Source organism: Erinaceus europaeus, chromosome 1 (assembly GCF_950295315.1).
Source record: "Erinaceus europaeus chromosome 1, mEriEur2.1, whole genome shotgun sequence".
Lineage (NCBI taxonomy): Eukaryota > Metazoa > Chordata > Mammalia > Eulipotyphla > Erinaceidae > Erinaceus > Erinaceus europaeus.
In genome coordinates this window covers 106922613-106934657 of record NC_080162.1, presented here as the reverse complement: position 1 = coordinate 106934657, position 12045 = coordinate 106922613, and the positions used below count along the sequence as shown (strand labels likewise).

Below are 12045 nucleotides of genomic sequence, written 5' to 3'. Positions count from 1 at the left end.
TAGTTACTTTACTGGGGAAGTGGGTGGGTGCCCTAACTTTCTGAGAGACACATGTCTGGGTCTCAGATGTGTTCGTGCAGCATGTCTCCTAACAGGTCCCACTTCTCAGGTGACCCGGCGTTTCGGGATCCCAGGGCTGAAGAAAACCATGGACTGGTTTGGCTACTATGGCGGTCCCTGCCGGGCTCCCTTACAAGAGCTGAGCCCGACTGACGAGGAGGCACTGCGTCTTGATTTCACCACCAATGGCTGGCTCTAAGGATGTGGAGGGGGCTTGCTTGTCCTGAGCTAGTCCAGCCTCCTGCCCTGTATCTGCCTTCAGAAGAGCAGCATGGGGGGGTGGGGTGGTGGCATAAGGGCTTGAGGCTCCTTCTCTCTGTAGTCCTTCTACAGTCTCTCAGCGGGTGCTGCCTTTACATGCTCATTCCTCCCCTCACAGGCTAAGATGTCTCTCCTTTGTGTCAACTCTGGGTCTCCAGATGTTTGGCCTGGAAAGGAGTCCTTTCTTATTTGTTCCTTGTGTTTTTCTGTGCCCCAAGATACTCAAGCCAGAGGGGAAGGGCGGGTGGGGGGTCATAGTAAGGACATGTATTTCACTCAATGGGAGACAACATAGACTTGGGGATGCACACCGTTGTCTAGCACAGGGCAGCTGAAAGCCAGATAGCTACTCAGGACCCACTTTCTGACTCCTTCCAGGCAGAGGGGGAGGAGCAGAAACCTGACAAGAGAAGGGTCACGGTGTTGGAAAAGTTCCCTAGCTTTTCAGCCTTGGCGCTCTCCCCTCCATCTTTTTTGATTCATCTCATATTCTTGTCTCTACCCTTGGTCTCAGCCGTGCAATGCACACACAGCTCAGTGGCTTGCTGGGACTGGTGAATACCACCACCTGGTGGATCTGTGTTACATTCAGAAGACTACCCCAGACATGCTAGACCTGAAGCAGTAGGAGAAGGGACCTGATCTGAGATAGGACCAACATTTTAACCCTCACATAGTCACTCTGCTTTTATTGTCAGAAATAGTCCCTTTGTGGGTGGGGGAGATAGCATAATGGTTATGCAAATAGTCCCTTTGTTACCACAGTAAAGTTTAATAAGTTAAACCAGTGTGGCTCTGCACAGACTGAGACCCTCACTGTGCTCGGGTCCCAGATGTCCTGTCCAGAAGTCACGAGCCTTCCTGGAGGCAAGGTAGCTTTTCATAGTTCTGAGACAGGCCCTACACTACTGAGCAAACACAGGCATTTGCTTAGCAGTGACCTTGGGGGAAAACTTACTGAGACTTTAAATGGGAGTAGTATGTGACAGAAAGGTTCAAATAAGATATTTAGAAATAGGGGTGAAGAAATAGCCTGCCTGGTGGAGTTTTTGTTTTTGTCTTGGAGGTGGAACAGTGGATAAAGTATTAGATTAGAAAACATGGGGTCATGGTCTGGGATGTGGTGCAGTGGATAAAGCATTGGATTCTCAACCATGAGGTTCCAAGTTCAATTCCCGGCAACACATGTACCAGAGTGATAGCTGGTTATTTCTCTCTTTCTTTCTCATGAATAAATACATAAATTCTTTTTTAAAAAAATATTTATTTATTAGTGAGATATAAAGAGAGAGAGAAAGAACCAGACATTCTGGTACATGTGCTGCCAGGGATTGAACTCAGGACCTCATGCTTGAGAGTCCAACATTTTATCCATTGTGCCACCTCCTGGACCACCATAAATTCTTTTAAAAACAAGTAAGAAATAATGGGATCTGGCTTTGGAGACAGCATAATGTGTTGGTAAGCTTCTTCTATGTCCCCTCGCCTGCAGGCTCTGTCCACAGAGGGAGGAACCCCCCGTTACTAGGTCCTGCCCACAGAGGCAGGAAACACCCTATGAGGCATGAAACACCCCCAGAGGAAAGAGATGCCCCCAGAGGCAAGAAATGCCCGTTCGCCTGATAGGCCTTGCCCTTTGAGGCATGAAATGCCCCCTCAGGCCTCCCCTTGGCATCACACTGGTTCTTGCTGCTCTCTTACTTGTTCCTCCATGTCTTCTGCCAGTTCTTTTGAAAATGCCTGTATGATACAGGTTTCTGTTCACCCCACACTCCTGATACTATGGCCATTAGTTAAAAAGAAAGGGGGAATTGTTGGTATGCTTCTAAATTCTGCTTATAAGACCTGTTTTGATCATCACATTAGGCGTGTATTACTTAGGATGTGGTCTATTTACATAATCACTGTTTTACCTGGGTCCTGCCCTGCCTGCAGGGTATTGGTTTAATCCCCACTGGTTAGATGGAAGCTTTCTATGTTCTGTTTGTGCTCTTTTTTTGCTCCGCCCCCTCTCCTAGTCATTTCCTTTCCCTTGTCACTTCTGGTGAAGAGATGCATAAAAGGCGATGTATCTGATTAATAAACGAGATACTGCTTCCCAGCTCAGCCATGAGTCTCTGGTCGTCTCTATACCACACGTGAAGCTAGATCGGCAATAATGGTTATGCAAAAAAAAAAAAAAAGACTTTAAGGCCTGAGGCATCTGTAAGAAAAAAATATGCACTTGTTGCATTTGAGAAAGTTTCACATAAGATACAAAGAGACAAAGCAGAGGCATATGCCATGCCAGGAATCAGACTGGAAGCCTTCGATACCAGTTGAGGCATATCCCCAGAAAACATGTGTGTGTCTGTTTGTCAGGATCTTGAACCTGTAGTTCAACCACACTCAGTGTACTTTTATTTTCTTTAAATTTCAGGGAGGGAGGGAGGGAGGAGAAGAGAGGGAGGGAGGAAGAGAGAGGAGAGAGAGGAGATACTAGAGCACTACTCCACCATTCATGAGGCTTTCCCAGATGTTGTGCATGGTGCTCCCACATGGTGCTAGAAGTTCAAACCTGGCCCCCTGTGCATTGGTAAAGGGTGCACTCTACAAATGAGCCATCTCCTGGCTCCCCAGTATCAGTTCTAAGCCTTCATCTGTGATTAATGTTTATAAAAGCCAACTGGGTTGATATTCATAAGGATGAAGAACAAGAAGAACAACTATAGGCAGTTCTAGTGATTTCTTTATTCCTTATCAACACGTGTTTCTACAGTACAATTCAAAGAATAAATAGAGGCACACAGCTATGATTTCCACCATGATCTGCTGTTGAGGAGACATCTGGAGTGGGGACAAGGGGCTGGGTGGGGTATGTTTGTATTGCAAGGTAACTGGAGGCCTCCATGATAAACTGTAAAGGGTTTCCATCAGTCAAATGATCAGTCATTAACCCCAGGCTTGGCAGTCAAGGCTCATGGTACAAAAAAAGGTCTGGTACAGGGAGCCAAAAGCTCTTTTAAGTTCACTACAGGATGGATCTAATTTGACTAAACCCTAAATGATAGAGGTGGGTCTGACCTGCTGGTCCAGGGGGAAGGAACTGTGTCTGCCTAAACTAAGGAGTCAATTCACTCTGTGATGGCACCTGGGGTGGCCCAGTTATGTCTGCCCCTTGCTCTGGAGTGAGAAGTAAATACAAGTAATAAGATGATCAGTTTTGTCCTTGACTAGCCCATCCAGGGATCCTTTTCCATGCCTAAGGGAGGAAAGAGGCACACACGGGGGTTATCTGCTGTGACTCAGGAAGACAGCTTGGAAAGTCAAGGATTAGTGATTCAATCCTTTGGGGGGAGAGAGGGTAGTAGAGACAAATGACAGTTTGACCAGACCAAGAGCAAGGCCTGGAGCCAGCAGTGAATGGGATAAGAAGGGTTTTCACAGGACTGCTGTGCTGTCCAAGCCACCCCTATATTTTTCCTTAGTTCTCCAGGGTCGTGTGAAACACAAGCCCTATGTCAGCGCGAGGGTCACCTGCTCCCAGTGTAGGCAGGATGAAGAGGTTCTGTGTGCACGCAGAAAGTGACATAGAAGGCAACGGCAGGTCTGCACTAGGTAATGCAAGATGTTAGGAACAGAGAGAACCAACAGGTGATGAGAGGGAGAGACAGAGCTGCCGGCGGCTTGCTGCAGGACCGAGGGGCCAGCATCCTTGAGACGTCTCTGTGACTGAACCCGACTCTCAGGGCGCATCACAGGGCATCTGCTCCATGGTCACTCTCAGCTCCCCATCATTTTGTTCACCTAGAGAGAATGACAGGGCCGTCGCTGTCCCCAGTACTTGTGGTGGGTGGACAGTGCCACCGTCAGGCTGTGAGGTTTCTGGCCGACTTGGAGGCACTCTGAGCCCGCTGAACCACTGCAGAACACTTCTCCCGCCGCAGCAGCTTGTTATTCTCAAACAGGCCTTCGTTGCGGGGTATTCCGTGAGAGCCGTCAGGGAAAGTCAGCAGACCTGGTGGTGAAGGGGCAGAGACAACGTAAGGGTGACACTCAGATCAACCTAAAATGGAGAAGCCAGGGACAGAAAACCTAGTTTTTCTCTGAAGGTCAGTGATGGGTGGACACTAGGGATCCATTGATATGGGTTACTGGGCACCCGGAGAAGGATGGGAGCTGAAAAGGTGGGCGTCGACCCATGTCACGCTCACCCTCCTGCCAGACTGCAACTTACCAAAACCATTAACTCTGCCATTTTTAAATTCCCCTTCAAAGGTCATGTTGTCATGTCGGATGAAGACTCCAACGCCATTAAATTTGCCCTGGGCAAACTCTCCCTCATACCTGCAGAAACACAGATGTTAGCCTGAGGGGGGTGGCAAGCTGCCTTAGACGACTGCATCAAGCCACTCAGCCACCAGCATGTACTGTTAATGCCAAGGAGCAGAGCTGGTTTCACTCACTGCAGAGATTGGCCCATGCCATGCCCAACCAACAGAGAAGGGCCTGGAAGTGGCCACTTGAGATGCTAATCTCAAGGAGATAACAAAGGAATGTAGTGGGTATGCTGTGGGACTATGTGCCTGTAATCTTATAATCTTGTAAGCCATTTTAAAATCACTAACACAGGGTGGAGGGTAGATAGCATAATGATTATGCAAAAGACTCTCATGCCAAAGTCCCAGGTTCAATCTCCCACACCATCAGCCAGAGCTGAGTAGTGCTCTGGTAAAGGAATAAAATAAAATCACTAGTACAAGAGACAGAAAACACATGTAAATTCCATTGTTTTGAATCCCACATTGCAATACTCCATTGTTATTTATTTATTTATTTGCCCCCAGTATTATAGCTGGGGCTCAGTGCCGGCACTACAAATCCATCATTCCTGGAGGCCATTTTTTTTCCTTTTTCTTGCTTCTTTTTTAAAATATTTATTTATTTATCCCCTTTTGTTGCCCTTATTGTTTTTTATTTTTGTATTTATTATTGTTGTTATTGATGTCATCATTGTTAAATAGGACAGAGAGAAATGGAGAGAGGAGGAGAAGACAGAGAGGAGGAGGAGAGAAAGATAGACACCTGCAGACCTGCTTCACCACTTGTGAAGTGATTTTCCTGCAGGTAGGGAATCAGGGGCTTGAACCGGGATCCTTACACTGGTCCTTGCGCTTTGTGCCATGTGCGCCTACCCGTTGTGCTACCGCCCAAATCCCCCTTTTTCTTGTTTCTATTTTATCCCATAAGACACAGAGAAATTGAGAGGGGCAGGAAGAGACAGAGACAGAAACATAGAAACCTGCAGACCTGCTTTACCGCTCATGAAGTGTCCCTGCTGCAAGTGGAGAGTGGGGAAATGAACTCAGGTCCTTGCACATGGTACGGTGTGCACTTAACCAGCTGCACCACTGACTGCAACCGCCCCTTTAAATTTCTAAATAAATGCTTTTTAGAGGCTTATTTACTGAGGCCTGGGAGACGGTGCAGTGGATTAAGCTTTGGCCCCTGGGCTGGTGAGATGGCTAACTTGGATAGTGCCCTGCTTTGCCATGTGAGTAACCAAGTTTGAGCCTGGTGCCCATGGCATGAAGGAAGCTTCAGTGTTGTCACTTTATGCACAGTGCCTCTCCCTCTTTGCCTCTGTCTCTATCTGAAAAAGTCGTACCAGAGCGGTGAGGCCCCAGTGTTGATAAACTAAATTAAAATAAAATAAATGCAATTTAAAAAAGATTTATAAGGGCTAGAGAGAGAGCATACTGGTTATGTGAAAAACCTTCATGCCTGAGTCTCTGAGGTCTCTGGCATACATCTCTCTCTCTTTTTTTTCATTAAAATAATGAATAGTGTGGTCTGGGAGGTGGCACAGTGGATAAGGCATTGGACTTTCAAGCATGAGGTCCTGAGTTCAATCCCCAGCAGCACATGTACCAGAGTGATGTCTGCTTCTCTCTCTCTTTCTCCTATCATTTCTCATGAATAAATAAGATCTTCTATAAAAAATAATGAAAATAAAAAAGTAACAAACAGTTCATAAGAGCTGGACCCTCAACGAAGTTTGCCAGAGTGAGGCTCTGAGTCTCTCTCCTCTTTTTTTTCTCTTTTAAACATTATAATTATTTTTTTTACTTACTTTTATTTTATTGGATAGTGACAGAAAGAAATTGAAAAAAGGGGAAATGGAGAGAGAGACACTTACAGCATTACTTCACCATTCATGAAGCTTTCTCTCTGCAGGTGGGGGCCGGGGACTTGAACCGGCATCCTTGCACATGGTAACAAGTGCACTCAAGCAGGTGTGCCACCACCCAGTCCCTTAAATTATGCTTTTAAAAAAGTTTATTAATGAGAGAGAGGGAGGGAAAAGGGAGGAGAAAAACAGAGAGAGACCACCAAAGCATCACTCTGGTACATGCAAAGCTGAAGAATGAACTCAGGACCTCATGCTTGAGAATACAATGCTTTACCCACTGTGTCTCCTCCTGGGCCTCACAATACTATTATCATAACAGAATGCCTAGATATTTACTGTTGCAGTACGTCAGAAATTACATTATTTGATTTACCAAAAACACTCACATCAGTTAACCAAAACCACAACTGTGGTCTGAGCAGGAAGAAAGGTGTCAGGGTGAGAGGGGACAGCTTTTGGCTCCACCCCACACACCCCCTCGCTCCTGTGTCTAACATCATCTGCCTTTTGTCAACCCACCCTCAAAGAAAATGTTAGTTACATGCAGCTTTTTTGAAGCATGAACTCAATTAAGTTCTATAAATCTAATTAGACAAGCCTACATACTGGTTTACCCAAAGATTCCTTTGCTTTTTGGTTTCAGTTTTAACAGTGATTCTGAAGTTTAGATAGAAACTCTTAAAAGTTAGTTGATGCCTTTGGTTTTCATTTTCACAACTGCTGAAATACCTCTATAAGCCTTATCTTTATTCTTTTATATGCTGTGTATTAAATACATGTATAGAATTAACTGACTAGGGGCTGGGCAGTAGCACACCTGGTTAAGTGTATGTGTTATCAGCACAAGGACCTGGGTTTAAGTCCTCAGTTTGAACCTGTATGGGGAAAGCTTCATGAGTGGTGAAGCAGGGCTGTAGGTAACACCCCGCCCTGTCCCCTTTCCCTCTCAATTTCTCTCCATCCTATCAAATAATACAAAGTTGGAAAATATTTTTAAAAATAGAACTAATTGTGGTCCAGGAGGTGGCACAGTGATAAAAGCTTTGGACCCTCAAGTATGAGGTCCTAAGTTCAATCCTCGGCAGCACATGTGCCAGAGTGATGTCTGGTTCTTTCTCTCTCTTCCTATCTTCTCATTAATAAATAAATAAAATCTTTAAAAAAAGAGAGAACTAATTGACTAAAATATTAGTTGTTTGTAAGTAAGACCAAAAGGGGGTTGCTTTTTTTTTTCTTTCATAAAATAACTCATCTTGGAAGTTATTATTAAACAAAAAACAGCGAACCCTTCACCACAAATGCATTATGCTAGCAGCATTAAGTTCATACATGTATGTAAATCCTGTGACTCCAGGACTCCCAGATTAATTAAAATATGGTCATGCCGCCTAACTTGAGTATAGAAAACTGGCTTTAGTTTTTTTGGATGTTTTTTTTTTTTTTGCCTCTAAAGATATTACTGGGATTCAGTGCCTGCACTACAAATTCATTGCTCCTGTGGTCATTTTTTCCACTTTATTGGATAGGACAGAAAGTAATTGAGAGGGGTGGGGAAGATAGAGAGTGAGAGAGAAAGATAGACACCTGCAGTCCTGCTTTACTGCTTGTGAAACAACCTCCCTTCAGGTGGGGAGGCAGGGGCTTGAACTGGATCCTTGTGTGAGTCCTTGCACTTCATACTATGTGTGCTTAAGCCGGTGTGCCACCGCCCGACCCCCTGCTTTAGGTTTTAATGAAAATGATGTAAGTGGTATCCCAGTGGCTCAGGAGGTAGCACAGTGGATGGAGTTGGACTCTCAAGCATTATGTCTTGAGCTTGGTCCATGGCACTGCATGTGCAAGAGTGACGCTCTGGTTCTAGAATCTTTCTCTCTTCCTCTCTCTCACTTCAATGAATACATAAAATCTTTTTTTAAAATGACAGTCCATGGGAATCACGCGGTTGTGCAGCGGGTTAAGCGCAGGTGGTGCAAAGCGCAAGGAAGGGCCTAAGGATCCTGGTTTGAGTCCCCAGGTCCCCACCTGCAGGGGGAGTCGCTTCACAGGCAGTGAAGCAGGTCTGCAGGTGTCTGTCTTTCTCTCCCCCTCTCTGTCTTCCCCTCCTCTCTCCATTTCTCTCTGTCCTATCCAACAACGACATCAATCATAACTACAACAATAAAACAACAAGGGCAACAAAAGGGAATAAATAATAAATAAATATTTTCTAAAAAATGACAGTCCATAAAAAAAAAATGTTTGGTTTAAAAATACATTAAAGTGGTCCGGGAGATGGCGTAGTGATAAAGCTTTGGACTCTAAAGCAGGAGGTCCTGAGTTCGCTCCCCAGCAGCATATGTGCCAGAGTGATGTCTGGTTCTTTTTCTCTCCTCCTGTCTTTCTCATTAATAAATAAATAAAATCTTTTAAAAAACACATTAAAAAAGAAAAAAGGGGCCAGGTAATGGCACACCTGGTTAGGTGCACATATTACAGTGTGCAAGGACCTGGGTTCGAGTCCTTTGTCCCCATCTGCAGGAGAAAAGCTTTGTGAGTGGTGAAGCAGTGCTGCAGGTGTTTCTCTGTCTCTGCCCTTCTCTAGCTCCCCTTCCCTCTCAATTATTGGCTATCTCTATCTAATAAGTAAATAAAGATAAAGAAAAGAGAAAAAAGTAGAGTGGTCTGGGAGGCGGCACAATGGATAAAGCACTGGATTCTCAAGCATGAGGTCCCGAGTTCAATCCCTGGCAGCACATGTCAGCATGATATCTGGTTCTTTCTCTCTCTCCTCCTATCTTTCTCATTAATAAATTAATAAAATCTTTAAAGAGAGAGAGAAAAGTGAAGAAAGTGCAAGTCATTTCAAAATTTCAATCTACTTATAAAATAACCAATGAACGAACTGCTTATACTTTGCCGTTTCAGATGATCTAGAACAAGCTCAGGTTTGACTGGGTATTTATCACTGTCATTTTTATGTCAGAATCTCTCTCAGGCTGAGAGAGGAGTACTCCTGATACCTACCTTGAGCCATCTGAGAAAGTCAGTACACCACAGCCATTAAACAGCCCATTCTCAAAGTGGCCCAGGTAGGTGCCACCATCTGCAAACATCAGTTGACCAAAACCATGTCTTCGGCCTGAGCAGGGAGAAAGACAGGGGTCAGGCTGGGAGGGGACAGCTTCAGGCTCCACCCCGCAACCCCCCCCCCCCCATAATGTTCCTATCTAACATCACTTGTCTTCTGTCAATTCACCCTCAAAGAAAAGAGGAGAAGCTATGGCATTAGCAGGGCTGAGACCAAGTACCTAGAGTTAGGTGCCAGGAAAACTTGACTTCTGGAACCTTCCTTTTTTTTTTGCTTCAAGGGTTGTCACTGGGGCTTGGTGTCAACACTATAAATCCACTGCTCCTAGTGGCCATTTTCCCCATTTTATTGGATAGGACAGAGAGAAATTGAGAGGGGGAGGGAGAACTAGAGAGGAAAAGAGAAAGACAGACATCTGCAGACCTGCTTCACCACTTGTGAAGCGTCCCCCCTGCAGGTGGGGAGCAGGGGGCTTGAACTCAGACCCTTGTGCTTAGTATTAACCCAGTGTGCCACTGCCTGGTCCCGGAAGCTTCCCTTCTTAGTTCACAAACTTCAAATCTGTGAAAGTATGAAAGATAAGAGAATGCTTTAAAAACAGAAAACAAACAAACAAAAACCCCTAATATTTATAGTGCCTTTACCATGAGCTGGGTGCTGTTGGAAGCTCTTTGTGTTCAACTTAATTTCATCTGCACGGCAACTTTTGAAGTTGGTGCAGTGCTATGACTACTCCTATGTAACAGATGTGGAAACTGAGGCAAGAAATGAAACAACTTACTCAAGATCACAGAAGTTATGTGATAGGGAAAGAATACAAACAGAGCTGGCAGCAAGTAAAAGCTGTCTGCTCACTGAGCTAGTGCTGGAGGCATAATGATGTTCTCCAGACAGAGGGAAGAAGTTCTGGAGGACAGAGAGAGCCTAGCACAGCTGTGGGAGGCCTCTCTTCTAAGAGGTCACAGTAAAAGAGGCAACAGGTATTCAAGAGGCAGGAGATACAGGTAGGCAAGGTCACATCCCATCTGCACAATTTCCCCTCCCATATGTCAAAATTCATCAGCTACAGGGGATTTGCCTTAAAAAAAAAAAAAGAGGCACATGTCTGGAATTGGGTGAGCTGCTCTCTGCTGGCACAGCTGTAGAAACTCATATCTCTGTTAGCTCCTGGACTGCTAGGGCTGGAGCCACAAGACTTCTGAAGTGGCCAGACTGTTTCCCAACTGAGTAACATTCGGCTACATCCCGTCTAGTCTCAGGCTTCAAAGAATGTTAGCGTTCTTGTGAATGGTTACTTCCAACAATGACTGCCACAGGGAATCCAAGGCAATGAATGTCATTTAATCACTTGAGTGTCTGGTCTAATTTCCAGATCTTTCTTAATTTCATAAGATTCACTGGAACCAAGTCACTGCACATAGTTCTGTGATTTCTAATTTATAGGCACTTAAAATAATTAATTTTATTCTGCTGGGCACACTGGCATTTATAAAAACAATCTTCCCATCATACTAGCAGGAGATAAAGGGAAACTATCACACTTTAAATTTAGAAGTAGAAAGGCTTAACAAAACTTTATTTATTTATTGCCAGGGTTATAACTGGGGCTAAGTGCCAGGAATAAAAACCCATGGCTCCCAGCAGCCATTGTTTTTTTTATTATATTTAAAGAACAGAGAGAAATTCAGAGAGGAGGGGGAGGTAGAGAGGGAGAGAGATGCCTGCAGCCCTGCTTCAGCATTCATGAAGTGTCTCCCCTGCAGGTAGGAAGTGAGGGCTTGAACCTGGGTCCTTGAACATATGTGCACACTCAAACAGGTGCACCACCACTCAGACCCCCCCCAAGACATTTTCTAATTTTTCTATTTGTAAACCTAAAATCGAAAAAAGGGAAGCTACCATTCAGATTAAATCTCAGCAAGAAACACCCACAATGCTGGTTTACGACATACTGTTGTATTTGTCCTTCAACCAAATGAAGTGTTCAAAACTGAATACCCTCAGGGATCCTCTCACCCTCCTTCCACTCGCCACGATACTCCTCCCCACTGGAGTAGGTGAAGGAACCTTTTGTCAGGGTCATGGTGACAGCTTACAGAAGCAAAGGATGGAAACTGCAGGAGAGAAGCAGAACCTGTATCACAGGCTGGCATCAGAAGATGGCAAAGCAGTTATGGGTCTGCATTCCAGAAATTCCATGCTACCTGAGTAGACTGAACACCAATACCCACCCTGCCACCATCAGCACAACCCCCTGCACAAGCAATCTTGGAATGGGACTTTCAGGTTAATAACATGTTTACTTAAAACTTACAACTGTGTTTCACCACTGTGTCAAATACAGTTGCTTCCCTCTTATCTACTTGATACGACAAACAAACTGAATTATAGGGGTGGAGAGATAGCTTAAGGATTTTGCAAAAAGCCTTTCATGCCTAAGGCACCAGAGGTGCCAGGTTTAATCCTCGGTACCACCATAAACCAG

The 12045-nt window shown here is 44.9% G+C and overlaps 2 protein-coding genes across 7 annotated transcripts in view; one reads left to right on the top strand and one right to left on the bottom strand.

Moving 5' to 3' along the window:
* The window catches only part of HOGA1 (4-hydroxy-2-oxoglutarate aldolase 1), a 93007-nt gene that overhangs the window by 36495 nt on the left and 44467 nt on the right, over window positions 1-12045 (top strand). For 2 of the 3 annotated variants that reach the window (XM_060192636.1, XM_007532651.3), the window contains one exon: window positions 110-2422. The exons of the other annotated variant lie outside the window; for it this stretch is intronic. In XM_060192636.1, coding sequence (XP_060048619.1) covers window positions 110-259 — 150 coding nt within the window. In that variant the 3' untranslated portion in view covers window positions 260-2422. Of the gene's footprint in view, window positions 1-109; window positions 2423-12045 lie in introns of those variants that run through there. 3 annotated transcript variants of the gene reach the window in all.
* Window positions 3032-12045, bottom strand: part of MORN4 (MORN repeat containing 4) — a 35265-nt gene continuing 26251 nt past the window's right edge. For 2 of the 4 annotated variants that reach the window (XM_060192610.1, XM_060192614.1), the window contains exons 2-5: window positions 11559-11674; window positions 9497-9611; window positions 4538-4647; window positions 3032-4318 (exon numbers count right to left, since the gene is read on the bottom strand). In XM_060192610.1, the coding sequence (XP_060048593.1) occupies window positions 4170-4318; window positions 4538-4647; window positions 9497-9611; window positions 11559-11643 (459 nt within the window). In that variant the 5' untranslated portion in view covers window positions 11644-11674 and the 3' untranslated portion in view covers window positions 3032-4169. The remainder of the gene's footprint in view (window positions 4319-4537; window positions 4648-9496; window positions 9612-11558; window positions 11675-12045) is intronic. The other 2 variants (XM_007532654.3, XM_060192624.1) reach the window with 1 other exon arrangement.